Source organism: Rhinolophus sinicus, linkage group LG10, assembly GCF_036562045.2.
Source record: "Rhinolophus sinicus isolate RSC01 linkage group LG10, ASM3656204v1, whole genome shotgun sequence".
In the NCBI taxonomy this organism is placed as follows: Eukaryota; Metazoa; Chordata; class Mammalia; order Chiroptera; family Rhinolophidae; genus Rhinolophus; species Rhinolophus sinicus.
Window position 1 is genome coordinate 72,917,152 of NC_133759.1, and position 24,742 is coordinate 72,941,893.

At 43.9% G+C, this 24,742-nt stretch overlaps 1 protein-coding gene across 15 annotated transcripts in view; it reads left to right on the plus strand.

The window, feature by feature from the left end:
• The window catches only part of TRRAP (transformation/transcription domain associated protein), a 123,374-nt gene that overhangs the window by 69,005 nt on the left and 29,627 nt on the right, over nucleotides 1-24,742 (plus strand). For all 15 annotated transcript variants that reach the window (XM_074313445.1, XM_074313444.1, XM_074313443.1 and 12 more), the window contains 18 exons: nucleotides 64-222; nucleotides 323-454; nucleotides 1,791-1,901; nucleotides 3,042-3,188; nucleotides 4,955-5,168; nucleotides 5,896-6,021; nucleotides 8,065-8,211; nucleotides 9,395-9,594; nucleotides 10,216-10,337; nucleotides 10,665-10,878; nucleotides 13,566-13,745; nucleotides 15,879-16,025; nucleotides 17,375-17,494; nucleotides 17,710-17,997; nucleotides 18,163-18,300; nucleotides 18,993-19,105; nucleotides 19,627-19,762; nucleotides 22,667-22,858. In XM_074313445.1, the coding sequence (XP_074169546.1) occupies nucleotides 64-222; nucleotides 323-454; nucleotides 1,791-1,901; nucleotides 3,042-3,188; nucleotides 4,955-5,168; nucleotides 5,896-6,021; nucleotides 8,065-8,211; nucleotides 9,395-9,594; nucleotides 10,216-10,337; nucleotides 10,665-10,878; nucleotides 13,566-13,745; nucleotides 15,879-16,025; nucleotides 17,375-17,494; nucleotides 17,710-17,997; nucleotides 18,163-18,300; nucleotides 18,993-19,105; nucleotides 19,627-19,762; nucleotides 22,667-22,858 (2,886 nt within the window). The remainder of the gene's footprint in view (nucleotides 1-63; nucleotides 223-322; nucleotides 455-1,790; nucleotides 1,902-3,041; nucleotides 3,189-4,954; nucleotides 5,169-5,895; nucleotides 6,022-8,064; nucleotides 8,212-9,394; nucleotides 9,595-10,215; nucleotides 10,338-10,664; nucleotides 10,879-13,565; nucleotides 13,746-15,878; nucleotides 16,026-17,374; nucleotides 17,495-17,709; nucleotides 17,998-18,162; nucleotides 18,301-18,992; nucleotides 19,106-19,626; nucleotides 19,763-22,666; nucleotides 22,859-24,742) is intronic.

Below are 24,742 nucleotides of genomic sequence, written 5' to 3' on the forward strand. Positions count from 1 at the left end.
TGGTTGTGTGCGTGTGCTGGGGTCACAGCCCAGCGTCCCGCGTGACATGCCCCATGCCCACAGGTGTATTACCCGGTGCGGCACCACCTGGTGCAGCACATGGTCAGCGCCATGCAGAGGTTGGGCTTCACACCCAGCGTCACCATCGAGCAGAGAAGGCTGGCTGTGGACCTGTCGGAAGTTGTCATCAAGTGGGAGCTGCAGAGGATCAAGGAGCAGCAGGTAGAGCAGCCAGCCCTCTCGTGGCCTCCCCGACTATTCCTCACGCTTCTCCGCAGAAATCAGTGGCATCAAATGTGTGTGTGTGTTTGTGTCTTTTAAGCCGGATTCAGATATGGACCCAAATTCAAGTGGAGAAGGAGTCAACTCTGTCTCTTCCATTAAAAGAGGCCTGTCGGTGGATTCCGCCCAGGAAGTGAAGCGCTTTAGGACGGCCACGGGAGCCATCAGTGCGGTAAGATCACGTGCACACACTGTGTGCTTCCTTTTACAGCCTCTATGCGTCCTTGTGGGGGTTTGTTCACTTACTCAGCAAATTTCAAATGTGGGCTGAGTCCCAGCACCATGCCAGAGACACAGCTGGGAGAGGCTGCGGCGTAACAGAAACCCAATGACATGTTACTCGAGGTGTTTCCCAAGTTACAGACACATTTTTCTTTGCACCACTTAATACCATTAGAGTTCTGACGATAATGGTTAATTACTTGCAGGAACTCTCAAGAGCAACTCTTTGGGGCAAGAAACACGATTGAGAACACACGCCCATATTGTATTCAGTTTTTTAAAACAGTGTGTCTCGTTTAGTCTGGAGGGCAGCCACCAAGAGAGGGAGCTCTGGGGGTGCTCACTCTCCTCCCCCCACTGAGGTGACGGCCCTGTAACTGTAAAGGTTAACTCGCCTCCTGCCCCCTTTATTCCCCAGAGTACGAGACCCCTGCCTGCACCGTCTGCTCCTATTAGGAGCCTGGGACCATCTGCTGTCTGTCCACTTCTCTCCACACATTCAGTCGAGAGCAAGTTCTCTCAGCCCAGCCCAGCCACGAATACCCACCCTCTCCCCTCATCTCTGCCCCCACCATCGTGGTACAAGCAGATGCCCGATCCCTCTCACCCGGATTACTCAACTGCCTCCCAGTTCCTCTCACTCCTTCCACCTTTATCCCTCTTCAGTATGCTTTTCACAAAGGAGAGAATCTGAAATCTTTTCAGAATTTAAGTTGGGGGAAGCTGGGTGCAGGGTACATGGGATCACTGTCCTGTCTTTGTAAGGTTTGGTGAGTATTATACTAATTTCAAAATAGAAACAATCTATTAAATCAGACTGTATTCACCTCAGCAGGTGGGGGGGCCTTGACTCTGCCCTCCGAGGCCTACGTGACCTGGCCGTCTGATGGCCTTCGTGCCCCTGCATCTTGCTCATGATACTCCAGCCACACACACCGTTCCCCACTTGAGCAACGCCCCAGTCCTGGGCTCGTTTAGAACCGGCCCATGGGCTCCTTTTCCTCTTCCTGGTGCAGTGTCCTCTCCTCTTGTGGCTGCTTCTCAGCCTGAGTGAGAGCCACCTTGGCGTCACTCTCGCACTTTGAGGACGACGCTGCCTTCAGTCTCGAGCACATGACCCATTACTTTTCATGGCTTCTTTGTTTACTAGTTGTCTCGTGGACACCCTGCCTGCCTCTAGTGTCCCCAAGTGCCCAGAATGACATCTGTCCCCTGGTGGTGGGCTGCACGAGTCAGTTCCATACACTGCAGTGAAGTGTTGAGGAGGCTCTTCCTGCCTTTTCCAGGTGTTTGGGAGGAGCCAGTCGCTGCCTGGAGCGGACTCGCTGCTTGCCAAGCCCATCGATAAGCAGCACACGGACACCGTGGTGAACTTCCTCATCCGAGTGGCGTGTCAGGTGCGGGTTCCCAGTGTCTTATGCCAGGGACCCTTCAGAACAAAGACTGCGTTGTCAGCTCCACAATGTTTCCTGGGACAATTTCATCCAAAAAGAAATAGCCAAACCAAGATCTGACAGCTAGTTCTGTCACTTTCATACCGAATTCCATTGATTTTTTTCTTTTTTTAATTTATTGGGGTGACAATTGTTAGTAAAATTACATAGATTTCAGGTGTACAATTCTGTATTACATCATCTATAAATCCCATTGTGTGTTCACCACCCAGAGTCAGTTCTCCTTCCATCACCATATATTTGAGAAGTCCATTGATTTTTATGACATGTTAATATTTCTGAAATCTGCCTTGTCTTATAATTGATAGGATTTTTAAAAAACATTTTTTCTTTCAGTGGTGATAAGATCATGATGTATCTTGTAATTAAGGGAATCTTGGTGTTGGTAAAACATGGTAGTTCTGTGATGTCGGTAAAACACGTTCTGTGATATTGGGCAAATTATTTAACTTCCAAGTTTTCTATCTCTAAAGGTTTTGGGATGGTCCAACACAACATTGAGTAATTTAGATGCTTTTATAACTTGTATTTATTTATCATTCATATTCATACATGTTTTCATGGAGTTATTGGGAATCCATTTTTATTCTTTTCATTTTTATATTTCAAAAAAACATTGTAAATGAAATTTCCCTAAGTATTTTTTTTAAATTTGGCAACCTTAAGTTTTTCTCATTATTAAACAGTAGTGTGTCTTGCAATACTGTTGAGGCTCTCCAAGTTGAAAAGAGTTTAGTAAAACTATTCAACCAGCACTTTCTTGCCTGCTGCAGTGTGCTGGGCACAGCCTCGGCCCTCCGGAGGGGAAGAGCGTGGGCCCTGCTCTCTGGGGAGCCTGTTGACACTCATCTCAATCACACAAATGGTAGCAAATCACCACTGACCCCCTGCATGGGAGCAGAGGGTCGCATGGGAGAGGGTCCCTGAAACAGACGGCTGAGTTGACTCAGGTGGGAGTGGAGGTGGTCGTGAGGTGGAGAGCTGGGATGCAAGGGCATGGACCATAGGCAGAAGCAGTGTCACAAGAGTGACTATAAACACGTCTGCAGAGAACTGTGGGCTTGAATTTGAGTGAATTTCCAGGTTAACGACAACACCAACACTGCTGGCTCCCCTGGGGAGGTGCTGTCTCGCCGGTGTGTGACCCTCCTGAAGACGGCCCTGCGACCGGACATGTGGTCCAAGTCCGAGCTCAAACTGCAGTGGTTCGACAAGCTGCTGATGAGCGTGGTAGGTGTGCTGGGCTGTTGCTGCCGCCGGGGCTCGGGGCTGGCCTGCCAACACCCGAACCTCCGATTTGTTCCTCTGGCCAGTTGTGGCCCCTTCCACTTTCTCTTCTGGCCACTGTTGACCTTAAAAATAAAACAGCCAGTTATTTTACCAGCAAAATGGGTTTATTTGGGAATGGCAGAGGAATTGTAACCAATAGCAGAAACCATAGGCAAGTCCAGCAAGCAAAGGAGAGGAACGTTCCTTTCTAGAGAAAAAGGAGGAAGTTGGGAGGGGGTGTTTTAAACAAAAGTCCGTTGGAGAAATGGAGGAAAACCGGAGTTCAGGGTGGTAAAGGTGTCTCGTTGGCTGAGCTGATGGGCAAAGAACGAGGTCTTCCTTTCTCAGTAGTGGGGGTGGTTTTCCTGTTGAGATCTGTGATTGACAGTTCTTCCTGTTGGGGTCTAAATTGCCAGTAGTGGTAGAACCTGAGGGCCCCCCTTCTGGCTTTCCGACTCCATTTTAAATGAGGTTTCCTTTTATTAATTTTCATACTGATAATGAGGGCATTTCACTTGCAGAAAATGGCTTTAAAGCCTCAGCTTTCACTCCCACCCAGCCCCAAGTACAGTTAGTTTTGAAAACATAATAGTCCTCTTGCCTTTTGAAGTCTCATTTCTTAAACTGACCTAGCCGGTTTGAAATAAACATTTTTAGTTGATTTATGCAGCAACCTTTAAAATAGACTTGAATTTTTAAAGCATATGGACATAAAATTTGTTATTGAGCACTGTATAGTCAGGTAACAAAGAAATAGCCCCAAATGCTGATTATTTGGTGGAGTTTTGGTTTGTTTTGTTTCTATAAAAACCTCGATCCTGTAATTTGCTGGGGGTTGCAAACCTGTTGTAAGCACTTGTTATTTGGCATTGCAAAGACCAACGTATTGCTGAAGTTTTTTGAAAGGTTAGAAAGGTTACCTGTGCTATGAAAACAGTAGGATCACAGCCCCCTAAGCTCATGCTTTGGTTGCAGCTTGGTGTATAACTTCTGGGTTGCCTGCAGGTTTCTTTCTTTTTTATCTCTTTGAGGGGTTGGAATCCTTTACTATCACATACGGTCACAGTTTAATCAAGCTCAGCCACATGTGGACAGCCTCTGCCAGTAAATAGGCTTAACATTTTCATAACGTAATGTGCTATGCTCCGTGACTTTCTACCTTTTTCCCATAGTGAGAGGTTTTACCTCACAACCCAGCGCGTACACACAGTACCCTGGCTAGTCATGCGTGTGTATACACCACTAACAAAAGTTGCATGAGGCAGTACTTATCTGTACTATAAACCATGCACTCCATTTTCTATTTTATTATTGTTTTTTTAAGTTCTGGCCCATCTATTAGGTTGATTTCATCATGATACAGTTTAAAAGATACTTCCTTTTGGAAGAATATTTGGATTTTAACTAAAAAGATGGAAGGAGACAAGCAAAATTAATTGCAGTAATTGCCTTTTTAGACTATATTTTAATGATTTTCAAAATTTTAACATTGAATATTTTCATGAGCTTTCAAAAAAGGTTTGACTAAATACTATTTAAAGCAAACTTATTAAACATGAAATCCTATCGCAGTCACATATGTATGATGTGCTCATTATTTAGAGTTTTTTACTTCATTTCTAAATATTTAATAGCACATAGTCTTAAATTGTGCTTGACTTAGGTTTCTAGAATTCACCGTACTAGAGTTGATTTCATCTGTGTGTGACCTGTGTTCTCCATCCTAGGAGCAGCCGAATCAAGTTAACTATGGAAATATTTGCACAGGCTTGGAAGTGCTGAGTTTCCTGCTAACTGTTCTCCAGTCTCCAGCCATCCTCAGTAGCTTCAAACCCTTGCAGCGTGGAATCGCTGCCTGTATGACATGTGGAAACACCAAAGTGTTGCGAGCAGTCCATAGCCTTCTCTCACGCCTGATGAGTATTTTCCCAACAGAGCCGAGTATGTGACCTTTTCATGCCTTTCTTTCCGAGTGGATGGGCGGGCACAAAGCTTGTTATTTGACAGTGCTCATCCTCCAGTTACTCTATGGAGTGTTTCATTACCACACTTTGCTTTGTACATTAACTCTTTCTTTTTAAAAAAAACTGACATAAAAACTTAAGGACAGCAGGCATTGCAGTGTATTTTTTGTTTGCTTTGGAAATGCAGTTCTTCATCAGCTGAACATTACTGTTACCTTAATGTATTGAAGGGAAGTTAGGCTAAAGTATTTTGTGAAATGTTAAACAGTTGACAAAATTAAATTTTGGCATACTGTAAATAATGTTAAGTGTATTTAGAGTGTGTTCAGGTGAGGCTTGGTGAGATGAAAGGTTGTCAGCTGGCTCCGTAAAATAGGAAGCAGCCCAGAGGTGAGCCCAGCACGTTCTGCAGTGGAGACAGGTGCCCAGCCAGTTGCCGCAGATCCCAAAGTACCATGTTACCCCAAAAATAAGACCGAACTGGAAAATAAGCCCTAGCAGGATTTTTTCAGGATGACATCCCCTGAACATAAGCCCTAATGGGTCTTTTGGAGCAAAAATTAATATAAGACCTGGTCTTATTTTCGGGGAAGCTCGGTAACTAAAGCTCAGCCCTTACTGTGAGGAAAGTTAACGTCCCAGGGCCTGGCAGGCCTGAGGACCCAAAGTTTTTCTTCTGAGCCCAAGTTTTTCTTCTGTTTCAGGCACTTCAAGTGTGGCCTCGAAGTACGAAGAGCTGGAGTGCCTGTACGCGGCCGTCGGGAAGGTCATCTATGAGGGACTCACCAACTACGAGAAGGCCACCAACGCGAATCCTTCCCAGCTGTTCGGTGAGTGTGTGTCCGACTCGTTTTGCCCAGCAGTGCTTCCGTTGGGCGGCCATCTATCTGTGCTCCCTGCATGAGCTTTCCTTAGAAGGGAAAGGCTCAACATGTGGGGACGAGCTTCGAGCTGATGTGTTGTTGAGGGTGTCTGTGCAGCCCGGTGCACGCAAGGCCACGGTCTCCTGTGGCCTTTGAGGTGAACGACCCCAGTCCGCCCCACGCGACTGCTTCCCAGTTCCTCCTGCCTCAACCTCAGGTGCAGGACTTGGTCAGAGGAACTGCCCCATAGATCTGCTAGCCCAGTTTTACACCAGGCACTGAGCTGCTGCCAAACAGTGCAGGCATGTAGACGCACTGCCTGTCACGATGTGAGCACCTTAGCAAGCCACTCACAAGCCAGCCACTCATCCCCATCTGCTTGGGGAGGCTCTGGCTGCCCCAGGTGAAATGAAAATTGGTGTCTCAGCTAATCAGGGCAGCCGGGTGACTTTGCCTCCCGATACCCGGAAGTCAAATGTATAGATTCTGTTTCTTGTCTCACTCACATCTGTCAGTAGAATTAGACACTGGATTAACAACCCTAAAAGTTTTTTCTCCCTTATTACATATTAATTGCATAAAACTTTGAAAATAAAAAAAGGAAAGCTAGAAGTTGCCAGTAAGCCTCTCTATTAGTAATACTCCACATTTTGGAGTGCTTGTCTCCTTTCTATACATATATGTATAAGTATATATACACAAAGCCCTTCTTATGCTGACTCTTGTGTCTGCATTTGCACACTAAATACATTATTTTTAAATGAATTTCTTGCTCTCCAAACTCTTCCTACTTGTTACCTGAAATTCAGAAGCCAGATAAATGTATAGGTTGCTGCAAAAGTAATTGCGGTTTAAAAGGTTAAAAACAGTTGCAAAAACCGCAGTTACTTTTGCACCAACCTAATAGTTAAAATGGTCTCCCTTGCTCTCCACACTTGGTGTCTGTATTCTGGAACCAGATAGATGTGGACAGTGAGGAATGCTTTGTGACGTTTTTTAAGTGGGGTCGTACAGTAGGTACTACTCTGCAGCCTGGCTGCTGTTGCAGTGCAGGGTGAACATCTCGTTGGTTCTCTGGAGGGCTCTGTTTAAGAAGAGCTGACCACCATCCCCCCGTTCTCCCGTTTTGTGGGGGTGATTGCAGGTGAGGGACAGTGTTGGGGCCAGTCGGCCTGTGGAGTTGGCCACACTGCTGTCCTCCGTATGCGAGGTCCATGGCCCGTTCCTGGCAGCTGCTCCGTAGAAGCGAGCGTGGCCGCCAGGAACAGCCAGAACACGTCCCGTATTCATTGTTGTCATCATCAAGTGTCATGTGTTACCTGTAGAATCAGATTGGTCATCTGTTTTCTGTGCCGCTGAGAATCAGCCTTTTAACAAAGCAGTCCTGAAATTGTCCAGATCTGGGATGATTGCACATGTAAATGACAAATACCCTTTTAGTGTTGTATGACGTGAGCCATGAATATAGATTTAAAATTTAATGTGTAGGTCAAGGTCAGGATGTTTATAAAATTGCCAGTTATGAAAGAAAAAGTTTTTTTCACATACTCAGTGTTCATGTTCTGATGTTAGTTTTGCTGATTTTTACTGATCTTATGCAGTTTTTCAGAATGAGGTACAAATGAGTTCTAACTAAAACATTTGTCATGCCCAGATAGTTTACATAGCAAAAGAAATCCCCCCCCCCCCGCCCAAACATCATGGGACAAAAGAGACTTGACTTAGAGTGGTTTCCCATAACCTAAAAATAAAATCCAGAACTGGAGGTAAGAATGTTGTTTCTACTGAAGCACAAAAATGACTTCCGTGCTTGAGGACGTTGATCATGAATAAAGAATTGAGTGAACGTATAATGCTTCCAAATGTAGTATATGTCACCCAAAAGCGTATAATGTTGACATTTGGGGTTAATCTTTTGTTGGAAACAGCCATTTTTGTGTAGCACATTTTTGTCAGTTGCTCAATTTTAAAAACTTTTCTAAAAAACATCTGGCGATGTCTATTTTTCAGGGACCCTGATGATCCTGAAGTCTGCCTGCAGCAACAACCCAAGCTACATAGACAGGCTGATCTCGGTCTTCATGCGCTCCCTGCAAAAGATGGTCCGAGAGCACCTCAGCCTGCAGGCAGCATCCGGCAGCACGGAGGCTACCGCAGGTGACACACCTGACTTGGTCCTCAGGTTTTCTCCTCAGACTTTGTTTAAAGCCCAATGGTGCCGGCTCTGTGACTAGATTAGATTCTAAATTGCGCACTAGAGCCTGTTCTTTTTTTTCTTTTTTCTTTTTTTTAAGATTTTATTGGGGAAGGGGAACAGGACTTTATTGGGGAACAGTGTTTATTTCCAGGACTTTATTGGGGAACAGTGTGTTTTTCGCAGGACCCATCAGCTCCAAATCAAGTTGTTGTCTTTTCAGTCTTGTGGAGGGTGCAGCTCAGCTCCAAGTCCAGTGGCCGTTTTCAGTCTAGTTGCAGGGGGTGCAGCCCTCCGTCCCATGCAGGGGTTGAACCAGCAACCTTGTTGAGAGCCCGCGCGCTCCAACCAACTGAGCCACCCGGCCGCCCCTCTGGAAGCTCAGCAGCAGGTCGTTGTCTTCACTCTAGTTGTGGAGGGTGCAGCTCACTGGCCTATGTGGGAATTGAACCGGCAGCCCTGTTGCTCAGAGCTTGCGCTGTAACCAACTGAGCCATCCGGCTGCCCCAGAGAATCTGTTGTTTATATGTAGTTCATTATCATTTGCTCTTAACAAAGTTTCTGAGCTTTTCGTTTAAAACCAGAATGAGGCTCCTTTTTAAAATGAATTGCTTTTAAAATTTGTGAATGGAAGAGTGAAGAAATTTAAATGGTTGGACATTTATGTGGAACATTCACCACTACATGAGAATTACCTAATAATTTTGATATAAAACAGAGATTGTTTCATCAGAGCTGTTACGTCAGATGGAGAATTAAGTCTCAGGTTTCAGATGTGAGGAGTGGGCTCCAGGAATCTGGGTGACATGTTGTGTGTGGGGGAAGCTGTGCTTGGCACTGCTGCTCGGTGCCCGTTGGTACACAGTGCCATGACTGTGATGTTAGGACTTGGCTGTACCCTGGAGTTGCCTACACTGGTCCCATCAGCTCCATCATCCCCTTCCCTGTGGGGAGCCTCCTACAAGGCCACCCTTGCAAGGTGGTGGAATAGCAAGAAAGTGATGATGCACTTCAGGTCACAGAGCTCTGGGTGCTGCAGAAAATATTTGGGGGAAAAATGGGCAGAATCAACATGCCATGTAGTGCCAGGTGGTTACCTGGTGACGTACGTATGTAGGAATTGTTGGGGTGTGTTCTCTTGAGCAGGAACTAGTGAGCTGGTGATGCTGAGTCTGGAGCTGGTGAAAACGCGGCTGGCTGTGATGAGCATGGAGATGAGGAAGAACTTCATTCAGGCCATCCTGACCTCCCTCATTGAAAAGTCCCCCGATGCCAAAATCCTCCGGGCTGTGGTTAAAATTGTGGAAGAATGGGTTAAAAATAATTCCCCAATGGCAGCCAATCAGGTGAGTGGGGAAGAGGAGCTGTGGTCTGGCCAGGTGGCCTTTCATTGCGAAAGAAAATTCAGGCGTCGCTTTCTCAACTCTTCCTTCTGAAAGTTCTCAGTCAAGCAAAACTTTTTTTTCTCCCGTATTTGCACTCCCAGTATCATTTTTTTTTTAAGTTGGATCTTTTCACTGTGCTGAACAGATTTTAAATAGAAACTTGAGATAATTGGCTACTCATCTTAATGTGGTTTTACTTCTGTTAAAATGTTAAATGAACCTTGCTTGTTAGTCTTCTATGGTGGGGAAGGTAAGCCAAAAAAAACTAATAACGAGGGACAATTATTTAATAAGATACTTGCACACTTCTGCTTTGCTTTATAATTTAGTTGCTTTCTCTCCAAAGTGAGCTGTAGCCCCTGGGAAAATTCTGTTGGAATCTGTCTTAATTTTAATCATCCAAAGATAACCAGGGCCATCTTTAATTTTTTGTTGTTGTTGTTGTTGTGAAGTTATCTTATTTTACTTGACAAAATTGTAAGAGCTTAGAAAGTAGTAGAGCAGATGGCTGAAATATTTTTGAACATGTCATTTCTCAAATAGAAGTAATTGACCTTTTCTTTTAAAAAAACATTCATGCAGACACCTACACTCCGGGAGAAGTCCATTTTGCTTGTGAAAATGATGACCTACATAGAGAAGCGTTTTCCAGAAGACCTTGAATTAAATGCCCAGTTCTTAGACCTTGTTAATTATGTCTACAGGTAATTACAGCAATTAATCAAATATTTCGTATGTCAGTCCATAATGTGTTCTCTGACCAACTAGCATCACATGACTTTTTAATCTTTTTGTCATACCTAAGTTTCATATATTTACTTAAATACTAAATCACGTAACATTTTGCCATCATTAATGAATCTTTTGCACAAATACCGCATCAGCCTACGATGGTTTATAACATACTCTTGGTTTTCAGAAAGGCGTTTTGGGAAGTTGGTATCCACTTGGTTTTTGTTGGTTTGCTTACGGCTTGAGGAGTCCACTGCTAGCATAGCTCTTCCATCTCCGTGTTCCTCCTTCCATTGCAGGGATGAGACACTGTCTGGCAGTGAGCTGACTGCGAAACTCGAGCCTGCCTTTCTCTCGGGGCTGCGTTGTGCCCAGCCGCTCATCAGGGCCAAGTTCTTTGAGGTTTTTGACAACTCTATGAAACGTCGGGTCTACGAACGCCTGCTTTATGTGACCTGCTCCCAGAATTGGGAAGCCATGGGGAACCACTTCTGGATTAAGCAGTGCATTGAGGTAAGACGGGCTCAGCTCACTGTCTGCAGCTGGGGCACTGATGCTGGGCGGCGTCCACACATGCCACGATGAGTTAGGTATCGCTACCCTAAAACCGCTTCTAATCTCTAGTAGGAATCAAAAAAGACTTAAAGCCATGTTTCCATCTAAAGCTTCTTTTGGGTGATTTTAAGCCCTTTAATTGGAAAGTTGAATAATATTCCTTAGTTTGTAGCTAAGATTCATTTTTCCTCAAATATGGAAATTGTAAGTTCTGTCTACATGCCCTGAAAGGTTTGGTGTGCTGTAACTATCAGCTCTCATCTGTCTTACAGCAGAAGGTAGAGTAGTCAGCCAGGCCAGCCTGACATTGCCGTGGGCTCTCATCCCTCAGTGTGAGAATGCAGGTGCCGGTGGTAAAGGCCCCTGTGAAACGGTTAGACGGTTCAGCGGATGCTAAGTCACGTGTTCTCTGATGTTTCTAAGGCGATTGTAGTGAGACCTCTTGTTTTCTTGTTTCCTTATTCTTCAAATCAGCTCTCTTTGGCTTAATCACCAACTTACTGCACCAGGTTACTGATGCTGTGCACATAATTCTAGTCTACTTACTAGAGTGAATGAAACTCAGTTGTGAAATTACTTGTTTAATGAGATTGGTGCCTGCGAAATTCTCTTTGAGGGAAAAGAAGGAAATTGTGGCACTGGGTTTCAGCAAGAGCTTGTGAGCATATTTCCATTTATGCTGAGTGTACGTTTTCTTAGTGCTATGAACGGCATATATGTATTTGGAACTTTGCTGTTGGCAAGACAGTGGGCCAAGTTCCCTGATAAATTTATCATTTATTCAAGAGACCTGTCAATTGCTACTGTTAGGTGCCAGGCTCTGGGGCAGTTTCCACAGATCTGAAGATGAAAGACTGACTGTGGTGGGTACACAGGAATTGATAGAGGATGAGGCCAGGAATCCTCCGTTCCTTCCCTCCCTCATCCTGTGTGTCTGGTCCGTCACCAGGTCTTAACCAGCTCAAGGCCACTCGCTTCTCTCCCCTCTTTTATTTTTTTTAAAAAAGATTTTATTGGGGAAGGGGAACAGGACTTTATTGGGGAACAGTGTGTACTTCCAGGACTTTTTTCCAAGTCAAGTTGTCCTTTCAGTCTTAGTTTTGGAGGGCGCAGCTCAGCTCTAGGTCCAGTTGCCGTTGCTAGTTGCAGGGGGCACAGCCCACCATCCCTTACGGGAGTCGAGGAATCAAACCGGCAACCTTGTGGTTGAGAGGACGCACTCCAACCAACTGAGCCATCCGGGAGCTCAGTGGCAGCTCAGCTCAACGTGCCATGTTCAATTTTAGTTGCAGGGGGCGCTGCCCATCATCTCTTGCGGGACTCGAGGAATTGAACTGGTAGCCTTGTGGTTGAGAGCCCACTGGCCCATGTGGGACTCGAACTGTCAGCCTTCGGAGTTAGGAGCACGGAGCTCTAACCGCCTGAGCCACCGGGCCGGCCGTTCTCTCCCTTCTTGTGCCGTCCTCTCGCCACCATCGTCATTTATAACGACGTGTTCTTAGTGTTCACTCCCCTTCCCTCCCACCCACCACAGTTTTTTTATTGTTACAGAATTGTTCTAAAAGAACAAAGCAGGTTGTGCTGCTCCTTGCGGTTGGACTCGGCACAAAATCCAGCCTCCAGGATACGGTCTTGCCGGCCTCGAGTGACCAGACCCAGGCCTCTCTCTCAGCCCTCTGCTGTCCCTTTCTCCCGCGCTCGTTAGTCTCCAGCATTGCTGGCCTTCCGTGTTCTCGAACATGCCACGTTCTTGACACCCAGGCTAAAGCAGGGCACCCTCTTTGTCAGTCGACCGTTCCTTGGCTGCTATAATATCATGTGGAGTATGTGTCTCTTTATGGGCTGAGGTTGGTCTTGTCCTTCCCTGTGACACTTCAGCTCCACAAGGGTAGGGCATACAGTGTTTGTGAAGTTGACAAATGAGTCTCCAGGGCCTCACACCACATCTGGTGGGTGTTTAGTAAATATTTGCTAAAAGAATGCAAGCATGACTTAATCAGGGCGGTACATGAGCAAAGGCCGGGTGGTGAAGCATATGGGGGGGTGAGGAATAGTCACGGAAGTGTTACATGCAAATAGGGAGTATTACATTACAGAAGATCTCGTGAGCCACGCTGAGGAGCTTGCTGTCCCCAAAGGACTGTGGGAAGCCATTGGAGGGGGTGAGGGGAGCACTGATGTCAGCTGTGTGGAAGAAGGTGGGTTTGAGAAGAGGACTCAGGGTGAGTCAGGAAGTTATGTCCAGGCAGGAGGTGGTGGCTGCCTAGGTATTTAGGAGGTAACATTGGCAGGACTTGGTGATGTGGTATGCGGGATGAGAGAGAAGGAGAAATAGATGACGGAAAGGCTAACTGTCTTCCCTGGGAGATGCCTCTGAGAGAACAGGAGAAGAAGCCTGTTTGGTAGGGAAGAAAGATGCTGAGCTGAGCTAAGCTTAGACATGGAGTCAGAGGTGCTTGAGTGAGGGATGCCTGGAAGGGAGGTTCAACTGTGTGTAAGCTGGGGAGACGTGCAGAGGAGAGCCATGGGCCTGGGAGCCGTCAGCACATGTGTGGCTGTCGGATGACTAGGTATTAACTGAGGGTCCACGCACCCCAAATGTGATGCATGTGTCTAGGTTTTAATTCTTGCCCCAAATCCTCCAGCTGCTTTTGGCCGTGTGTGAGAAGAGCACGCCCATTGGTACCAGCTGCCAGGGCGCTATGCTCCCATCCATCACCAACGTCATCAACCTGGCCGACAGTCACGATCGCGCAGCCTTCGCCATGGTCACCCATGTCAAGCAGGAGCCTCGGGAGAGAGAGAACAGCGAGTCCAAAGAGGAGGTAATGTTGGATTTCATGGCAGAAGCTTCTCCAATTCCGTATCAGCGTTAGGGTTTTTTAGGGCAAGAGCAATGTATTAAAACCTGTCCCTACCTGAAAGCTCTGAATGTGGTACCCACGTTCAATTAGATATTTTTAATTGAGATATAATCAACATATGTTGGCTTCAGGTGTACAACATAACGTTTGGTATTGGCATGTACTGTGAAATTTAGCATTCCAGTGTGTCGTAACATCTGTCACCACATAGTTACAGATTTGTTTTTCTTGTGATGAGACGTTTTAAGATTTACTCTCAGCATCCTACATATACACAATACAGTATGATAATTGTCGCCATGCTGTATGTTACATCCCGTGACTTACTTATTTTATTGCTGGAAGTTTGACCCCTTCACCCATTTTCTACCTCTCCTTCCCCCCCACCCCCAGCAACCACTAATCTGTTTTCTGTATCTCTGTCTGACTTACTTCACTTAGCACCGTACCCTCAAGGTCCATTCATGTCTCAAATAATGAGATTTCATTATTTTTTATGGCTGAATAAGATTTCTTTGTGTGTATATATGTATGTATATATATTATACCACATTTTCTTTATTTGTTAACCCATTGATGGACACTTAGGTTGTTTCCAGCCAACTAGATTTCTTGGAGTTAGACTTGATAAGCCTCTCATATTGCCATTCAGTTTTGAGATAGGTGACTGTACCGTGAGCTCATGCTGCTTAGTTAGGGGATTTCACTGTTTGGTGATTTTTTTCTCCAAGCAACAAGTAGCCCACATTGTATTATAAATAAAGCACTGCTCTGGGGAGTGACTCCGCTGTAAAGGACACAGCTCTATCTCGCTGGTTCCACAGCCGGCTGCGCTGGACCACCCACATCTGTCTCTGCCTGGTCTTGGCAGGGGCAGCCGTGGAGCCAGGAACTGGCCAGCAGGGCTGATGCCTACATGTGACGGCGCTGAGTGCTGCGGGGCGTGGCTGACACCACTCCAGGGAAGGTCTTTAGACTGTCTTTCCTTTGTTGGCTCTTGGAAGCTCTGCCTGGAGTGTCGGGTTTTAGATGACAGCCACCCAGTATTGAAGGTGGAGGCACCCTTTTTGTTCTAAAAAGGGTTGTTTATTCCCTCTCCTGTGTGAGATAGGTACTCCTTTTATTAACAAATAAAAATTAAAAATTTTCTTCACTATGTTGCTAAACGCTACTGTGTTTCCCCAAAAATAAGACCGGGTCTTATATTAATTTTTGCTCCAAAAGACATTAGGGCTTATGTTCAGGGGATGTCATCCTGAAAAATCATGCTAAGGCTTATTTTCTGGTTAGGTCTTATTTTCGGGGAAACAGTAGATCCTTTGGTGATGCGATCTTTTCTTTCTGTAATCCTGTGTGAAGTAAATTGCCAACTTTGAAGGGATTGTTCTGCATTTTCAAGGGCATATACCAAATGGTGGATAACTTGACTTAGAGGCTAATTTGATGATTGAATTTTGACTGTGACTTCCCAGAAGCTTCAGACAGAAATAAGGTTTATTCCTTTTTTGCAAGTGAGCCATATGAAACGTTGTGCTAACCAAGGTCCTACACAGTGGCCTGTCACTATTCTTTTTCTTTTTGAGGGCGGGCGGAAGCCACAAGGTCCCCTCTACCTGGACAGGGGTTCCTCATCCCAGGACTCAGCTGAGGGGGCAGCAGAGTAAGCGCCCCAGAGCCTTTAAGCACCTACTGTGTGCCCAGCCTATGCTGACATTTCGCCTGTCACTCTTCTATACTGAATGAGCAAATCAGCTAGGCAGCTGTGCTGCATTTTGAGGAATGATAGGCTATAATTCCTAATAATCTTCATATTTTTCATTGTTTAGAGTTTGTACTTTATTTTGCTTTCTATAATCTAAATATGAAAGCAAAATAGTGACATTTTTATATTGTCTTTAAAAAAAAGAAAGAGATAGGTCTGGTCTGTTAATCTGTTGTTTATTTTAGAATTTAAAATTATTTGAATAATTATAAACTTCCAGGAAATGAATTAAAATTTTACTTGCCAAAAGTGTAAGAAGAAGTTTGAGAGTTGTGTTTCTTGGCTATTAACTATTTGACTTTTTGTTGTGCTTATTTGTGTTTGTTTTTTAGGATGTAGAGATAGATATTGAACTAGCTCCTGGAGATCAGACCAGTACCCCCAAAACCAAAGAACTTTCTGAAAAGGACATTGGAAACCAGCTGCATATGTTAACCAACAGACATGACAAATTTCTTGATACTCTCCGGGAAGTGAAGGTCTGTGTGCAAGTTTGGAGGGATAGTTGTTGGTTTTTTTTCCTCCTGAATATTTTGAGTCCTAAATCAGGATTATTCCACATCAGTGTAAAGTTTTCTTTTACAAGTTACACTTTCTCCTTTCTTAACTGAAACTATTCGTAGTTCTGTGAGCCTCTAAAATGTATGTTTTATGTGAAGATTTGAGAGGGGGTGACCCATTAGCTCAGTTGGTTAGAGCGCGATGCTGATGGCACCAAGGTTGCCGGTTCGTTCCCCACATGGGCCACTGTGAGCTGCGCCCTCCTTTGAAAAAAAAAAACATTTGAGAAAGGAATTAAATTGTTTTATGGGAGAAAATAAGAAAAAAAGGTTAATTCCCCATTACTATCCTTTGAAAGAAATAGTAAAAGTGTTTACTAAACATATCTGATGAGACATTGCTGGATTATTTTTCAAGTGTAATAAAAAAGGAGAAAATTGGTTAATGTGGTAAATCAAGTCCACTTTTGGGGAAGGGGACCTCCAAATGCATCTATTTTGAGATCTATCCAGATGGAAGCTCTTTGGTTTTCATCAAGTCTCAGGTTAATCATAGATATGATTGTTTTTTGGATAATGACTCAGAATCACTTATGACTATATGTACCAAGTTACTTTTGAAGAGTATTACAAAGAAACAGGGATAGTTCTGTTCTCATTAAGGAGCTCGGTGGGCCACATGGGCTTCAAGCAGGCTAGAAACCTGGCTGTTTATAAGAAAAGTTGGCAGCTAATTCAGATTTTCAAAAACAACAAAATGTGTCTGTGGATTTGATACGCTTTTTGGGCCTTCAGATCCCAGCTCCAGCCCCATTCGTAGGGTGTTCTGTTCTAGTCTGTTCCAGTCACTTTCCCATCTCTTGTCTGCTGTTAATTGTAGAGACTGAACTTTCATAGTCCTTGATTTGTTCTTCAGAATTGTACCTTTTGGCAAATAACTTACATCACATGCATGTACTTTTCCTATTTCCTCTTTCATATTTTCAGCCTTTGCTTTAATGGCACCTGTGTACCTCTCAGGTACCCTTTCAGCGCTGGCATATTTGGAAATGCCCTTGAAGTTTTACAAAAGGGAGGAGTGTCACTGATGAGTCCCGTACCCATCTGTGCTTGGCCGCTAAGCGCACTATGGGTTGGTTTCTGGTGCTCAGAATCCATGTTTTCAGTCTTACATGACACTTGCTCAGATCTTTGAAAGTTTGGAAGTGGAGAAGCATGTGGTAGTCTGTCAGCAGTGTCTCCTGAGCATGGACGTGTGAGGCAGCTGTGTGGCAGGGTGTTTAGCAGCAGCTCAAGCCTGGCTACACTCATCTGTCTTCTTTCTGTAGACTGGGGCACTGCTCAGCGCTTTTGTCCAGCTGTGTCACATTTCCACGACACTGGCAGAAAAGACATGGGTCCAGCTTTTCCCCAGATTGTGGAAAATTCTGTCTGACAGACAACAGCATGTGAGTATATTTTAACATCCTCTTTTGGAAAACGTAGTTTTACCGTTTGAGAAGTATTTATGAAAGAAAATCTCGATTGAGTTTCAAAGGATGAGGAAACTCCTGACTATTATCTAAGCATGAAGTATCAAAAATATTTGCAGATGTTGTGACAGAGAGTAAAGACGTGCTGATTTTTGAATGAAGACGTGAGTTAACATGACCTTTGGTTCTAGGCTCTCGCCGGTGAGATCAGCCCGTTCCTGTGCAGTGGCAGCCACCAGGTGCAGCGGGATTGTCAGCCGAGCGCACTGAACTGCTTCGTGGAAGCCATGTCCCAGTGTGTGCCTCCGATTCCCATCAGACCCTGCGTACTGAAGTACTTGGGGAAAACGCACAACCTTTGGTTCCGCTCCACATTAATGCTAGAGCACCAGGCTTTTGAAAAAGGTCTGAGTCTGCAGATTAAGCCGAAGCAGACAACGGAATTTTATGAGCAGGAGAGCATAACTCCACCTCAGCAGGTGAGGCCTCCCCTCATTTGTGAATTATGTCTTCCTTGGCAGTGACTCAAGGTTTCAGTAACCATCTCCCAAGTGATTTTAAATCCCAGCACAGTGAGGTTGCTTTACTGAAGGAAAGAAAAGTCTTTGTCGTGAGCACTCAGAAACCATGATCTGTGTTTTCAGGAGATACTGGATTCCCTTGCCGAACTGTACTCTTTGTTACAAGAGGAAGACATGTGGGCTGGTTTATGGCAGAAACGTTGCAAGTATTCGGAGACGGCAACTGCTATTGCTTACGAGCAGCATGGATTCTTTGAGCAGGTAGATACTGTCGAATGAAACGGCTGGGCTGCATGGTTACATTATATAATGTTCCAGTGTCCCTAAGTCTGTTCACATTTAAGTAGGAAGTTGACTGTTTTACTCGAAGCATCTATCCTACACATAAAGGCCCTTTGATTGAAGGTGCAATTTAGAGAAACATACTTACATGACGTGAATATTTTGAAAGCTCAGTCCTAAATCCTTCACCATTAGAAGCTAATGGGGATGTGTTTTAGCTGCTCTCATTGGTCCTGTTGGAAATGGAAGGTAGATGGCATTTCGTGTTTAAATTTTAATCCTTGTGCATGTCCTTGCAATGTAGCGTGGGCCATGGTCATGGGTACAGTTCTCAGCCTTGTGTAGGACACTGAGCCCCAGAAATTCTGGAAGCATAGGCACAGGCTGTGGCCCCTGCTCTCATCACTGAAGAACAGAGCAGTTCAGCCCGGGTCCAAGCAGTCTCCTGCTCTTTCCATTCTGTGTGGGGAATTATGCACTCTTGGTTCTCCTCCCGCTCTTCTGTTCTCTGTGAATAGAGAATTCTGGGGGGGGGGGGGGGGGGAAATGATCACAGAGAAGAATGTGAGGCACTTCTGGGTCTGTGATCAACTTGCCCTAAATAATTGAGCAGTGGCTGTGGAAAAGTTTCTCGTTAAACAGCAGTTTGAAAGCATTATTAACTCTTTCAGGCACAGGAATCCTATGAGAAGGCAATGGATAAAGCCAAAAAAGAGCACGAGAGGAGTAACGCATCCCCTGCTATTTTCCCAGAATATCAGCTTTGGGAAGATCACTGGATTCGGTAAGCCGGACAGTGGTGGATTTAAATCAATTAAGGGAACCCATGAAAAATCTCTGAAATTTTCTCATAATGAGTGTTTTTAAAAGGGAACTTTGAACTGGGAAATTAATAAATTAGCTATGATGATGTCAAAAAAATAATAAATAAATAAAAATAAAAGGGAACTTTGCTACTTTCTTTATGGCTCCATAGAGAAAAGAACAAACAAAAATCTATGAATAAAGTCTTGAGTAAATTGAAAGTGTCTGTTGGAGAATCAGTGAATGACTCCCGCCTCTCCACTGGCTGTGTGCGTTGCTCTCGCCTTGGCTGTGTAGTGGGCAGGTCTTGGTCCTCAGGGGAGCACTTGCTTCTGGAGGGCAGGTGCATCTTGCAGCAGACCAAGCCCATGGGAGTCCACTTGTCTCTGAGGGCGGGGGGTTCCTTCTGTGGAATGGAAATAAATGACTGTCCCCTGCCCTTTCTGAACATGTTGGTTTGTTGGTAACTGAACTATTGCTCGTGACTCCCTGGTCTTCTAGGTGCTCGAAGGAGTTGAACCAGTGGGAAGCCTTGACAGAATATGGCCAGTCCAAAGGGCACATAAACCCGTACCTCGTCCTGGAGTGTGCTTGGCGAGTGTCCAACTGGACCGCCATGAAGGAGGCGTTGGTGCAGGTGAGACCTCTCTCCCACGTCCTTGTTGACGTGTCCACACTCAGGTTGTATGCCCCACTGCTGCGTGGGTTCCTTTTGCCAAAGCCGTGAAATCTCTCTGGAGATTTCAGTTCACTGAGAACAAGCTGGGCATTTGGGCAGATTAAAGACAGCTGTTGGGAAGCAGGAATTATTTTTGGTTATCTAATCCCTTTCCCGAATTTGAGTTAAATTATAAATTGTTTGTCATCATTCAGTTACAGTAAGTATTAGGTGCGGAAACCTTGGATTCTATGAGAAAAACAAAGTAACAGTGCCGGGAGAAATTTGGAAGAACAGAGTCAATTTTACCAGTGGATTTGAGTGGTGGTGGAAGCACTGCTCGAAGTGAGTACAGCAGTGCTGACTCATACAAGCCCAGGCCTGGCAGATGAGGTGCTGTCAGTAGAAGTTTGTTGTATAACAAGCTGTCATATTCAAAGCACGTTACGTCTAATGGAAGTGATGGTGACGTAGTGTAAGTGAAGTTGAGTCATTAACTTGGTAGAGCTCCACACTTTTAAAAATTAAACTCCATCCAGAGGAATCTGGTGCTCGATGGGCGAGTGGGCATGCGGGGTAAGTCCCCATTTTTCCACTGGGAAGCTTCTGTCGGGGGCGTCAGAAGCCTATTGGACAGTGCAGCTCTGTGTGTTATCCGAACCGCACAACACAGTATTACCACCTTATCATTGTCTTCTGATGCAGCAATTCTCGTTCCTTGTTTTTTCCTGCGTCTGTGCCGATCCCTTGTGCTCTCCCTCGGCCCCTTTCCCGGCTGCTGGTGTACAGTTTTTGACCTTTTCTGTGTGGTGTTCATGTTAACGGGGTGTAGAGGAGGGAAATGCTTTCATCCTGGTCTCACCCCCTTTCCCAGTGAGCATTTGCTAACGTGCACAACAGTGGTTTTCTTGTCTTGATCTGAAGACTACAAAAGCATGTTGAGATTATAGGCCACTTTGAAATGATGAGCCTAAAAATTTAACCTGCGGCTACAGTGCTTATTTCATTACTAATATCACTTTTAACAAAATGCAAAAGATTGCAGAACTGAAATAGTCACAAACTACTAACCACAGAATGGTTCCAGAGCCAGAATCTTGACTTTCAGGTGGGATCTGGGGAATTATGCATCTGAAGCAAGGAGTTCGTGTGACTCCGAGAAATAACAGTCACTTATAAAGGTTAAAAAATATACATGTTGCTAACAGAATACATTTATAGTTGATTATTCTTTATTCAGATAAACATTCTGCTGAATAAATGTTTATAGCTCACTCTAACCTTTTTAAGTCTCCTTTACAAGATTTCACTTAGCTGGATATGTGCTGTATCACACTGTCCATGGGTCTGACAAATGAATTTCTTCTTTTACAGAGTTTTGATTATTTTCCAAAAATTGTAATGCACTTACTGATTAAAAAAAAGTTCAAAGTATATGAATAAACATCCTGGGTAATCTTTAGTAAATTAATTTCAAATGGTCTTGATAGTACTATTTACTCATTTGCCAGTGTTTATAATAAAAACCTCAAATTACTTTTGTTTTTATTCCTGTGAATTGCGATTAAGGGCTGCTTGCGGTAGTGCATTTCTTGGTATGATTTACTAGCTGGGGTAATTTTTTTTATTGGAGGAGAAATTAAACAGATGCCTTTGTTCTTAAGTGTTACAGGAGATAGGTGTTGTGATTGACATAAGCCTATGTTAAATAGTGTTTAAGTCCAGAAAATGTGAGATTGGTGTAATTTTAGAAGATCATGTTGGAAACAGATGTGTTCACAAGTTTGCCTTCCTGAATTTCATCATCAAAGGATTGTTGAGATCTAAGAGGGGCTATGAATGTGCTCTGAAAAAGTAAGATACCAAGAAACAACCAAGGTGTCATATAAATGGCATTATTATTACCATTATTACTCTTACATCATTTGGACAGAGCATTATGGCACTAAAATGTGTCTAATTTTTATTATTTCCCAAAGTGCTTCACATTGAATGTTTATTGTTCTTGTCACAGCAAGTCCTATACAGCTCCTCAACAGAGATAGCCTTTCATCTTCTACATAAAGAGAATACTTTTGAAAAGACTTTAAATTTTTATCATTTACATTTTTAATGAGATTGATAAAATGTGATGAGTTCTAATGCTTTCTTTAGAAGGTGGTGAGCAGGTGCTGGGGCTCTCAGGGACACACGTGGAGCCTTTCCCTGGCTGTAGCTGTGTGTGTGGGAGCCGGGCTGGGGTTAGGGCGAGGAAGTGTGACAGATAGTGCCATGCTCAGCACTTCACAGCAGAACTGATAACCAACATATGAGAAATCTGGGGAAAATTTTATAATAAAGTATGGCTTGTAGAAGACAGTACAATTTGTGACTGTTCACTCATATTCTTACAAACCCGAATCACTGCCTTCTGCTTCCTTGTATAATGTAGAACAAGTTAGGTTAATTTCCTGGGATAACAGTTGAATTGGAAACAATTCAAAATTATTGTGATATTTATCAGAATAGAGATGAGCATACGTTGACTACTTTAAAACTTCGCCGGCTGACTTTGTAGTCCAGTGGTGATTGTTAATCTGGTCTGTCATGACAGTGTTGATCAGTGTCCCCTTTTCTGGAACTACTGATGACCTAAAGCAAGGAGCCTGTGGCATGCTTTCACAGCTAGCGAGATTGGCCACTGACTGGTATTCAGAAAGGAGAGTACCCAGAAAGAATACTCTAAATGCATGACTTCTCTAAAGAAAATACATGTCTGTTTCTAGCTTAATTTCTGCTTATTGCTTTGCAAAATTGGCTACAGGAAAAATGACTTTCGTTTTTGACTCTTTCTACTCAGAGGAAGAACCCATAGCTTTCTATGTAATGTTCTTTTACCACCAGGTAGAAATAAGTTGTCCCAAGGAGATGGCTTGGAAGGTCAACATGTACCGTGGATACCTGGCTATCTGCCATCCTGAGGAGCAGCAGCTCAGCTTCATCGAGCGCCTGGTGGAAATGGCCAGCAGCCTGGCCATTCGCGAGTGGCGGCGGCTGCCCCACGTGGTGTCGCATGTGCACACACCTCTTCTCCAGGTGGGTACGGTGCATTCATGTGACAGTGTCATGCGCCCATCTGGTCCAGGCATAGGTCCGTAAACTGAGCTGGATGGCAGAGAGGAAACTCCTTGCACTTGTCCTTTCTCATTTAAACTCATCCACAGTGAGGGACACAGTGAAAACGTAGAGGACTAAAATGTTGCTGCTTATTTTGGGAGCTTCCAAGGGATTTAAGTGACAGAGACATCCTCCTGAGCGATTTTGATCATTTTCATTTTTGTTTTAGGAACATTCTTTAGTGCCCACCACACCACCATCAGTGGGATGCCCCTGTTCAGTTAGAGAACTTCATCCTCTGAGACGCTTAAGACTGCTGCTTAAGTAGACTCTGCCCCGGCTTCTTCCTTTGTGTATCATCTTGACTATTTCTGACAATTTGTTCCAGCCACACGAGCCACCATTCAATTCTTTGACTCTGTCCCCACATCCCCTTGCACATGCTGCTCCTCTCCACAGAACATACTTCTCCTCCTCCTCCTCCCAGCCCCATGCACATGTGCACTACACGCACGCACGAATGCACACACACACCTGGGGGCTGTGCCAACTTTTATCCTATTTTATCTGGTGCCCGGTGCAGAGCAGCTACCAGTGTTATTGAGTGAGTAAAACTAGGCTGATGTTACAGCCGTAATGCAGATGGTCACACTTTGTTTCTCTTGAAAAGTAGTTTTGAGACTAAACTGATGTTAATGTACTTAGGTTTTCTTGTCTTCAGAGTTAACCAGAAGTTCATTGAAACAGTTGTTTTGTTTTGATATTTTTTCTTTTTGTATACTATCTTTTACTTTTTCTCGAGGTGTGCACTAACGTAATATTATTTTGCAGATATATAACATCTCTAATCTAGATTATTAAAATATTCTAAAGTTTTTTACCAAGAGTGGACTTTTCCTTCCATATTCTCTAAAAGTGCGAGTAAGATGGGTTGCCTATTGCAGCTATTAGGAAAAAGTTATTGCATGAAAATAGGAAAAAGCTGTCAGTGCAAGATATATTAATTGTAAGTAACTAAGGAGAAATTATTGTGTAGTTGTATATTTAAAGCATAGAGTTTAAAATGCAGCATTTCAGACAATACTGATCCAAGTATTTTGGCAGTGAAATTAAAGGTAGTTTTATTTCTCTTCCACTGCTTTGCTCGTGGTTGACTTTTGATAAATGTTGATTATCTAGGTTACAAATCCGACTATTCATTTTAGTATATGTTCTGCTGGAACAAGCACAAAATCTGACTGTATTTAAAGAGATAATTTCCACCTCCCAAAAGCACTATCAACCAACATAACTGAGAAATCTTAAGAAAATAAAGACATGGTCAATAAGAATGACTTTAGGAAACCATTTAATAGTATTTCAGTTTTATCATTTTGGTAACTATTCTTAATGTTTAGGATCAGATTTATGTAGAATTTGAGACAAGTAAGGTAGAGAGAATGAGTTCGAGAAGTGCTTATTTTTTTAAAATTAAACCAATTAAGTACCTTTTGTCCAAATTTAATAGATGTTGAAACAATGCCTAATTAAAAAATCTTTATTATATTAAGTTTTAAAATACATATTTTGAACTATGGCTTCTGTCTCTCCCCTCTTCTATAACTACCACTCCACTCCCCCCAAAAAAATAAGTGAAGGGAAAAGTCTTGGTGCTTTTGCACAGTTAACAGTCCCATCTTACTGATTCTTAGACCCCAGAGTTTTGATAGAGATTTTAAATGACCAGTCTATCACTTTGGCATAATGAAAACACCAATAGTGCATTCCTGGGCTACCACTAATCTACGAGAAACAGAGTCTGAGTCTTGTGGAGAGAGCAGCATTAATATGATATTCAGACAGATCATCTGGAATAGTTCATCT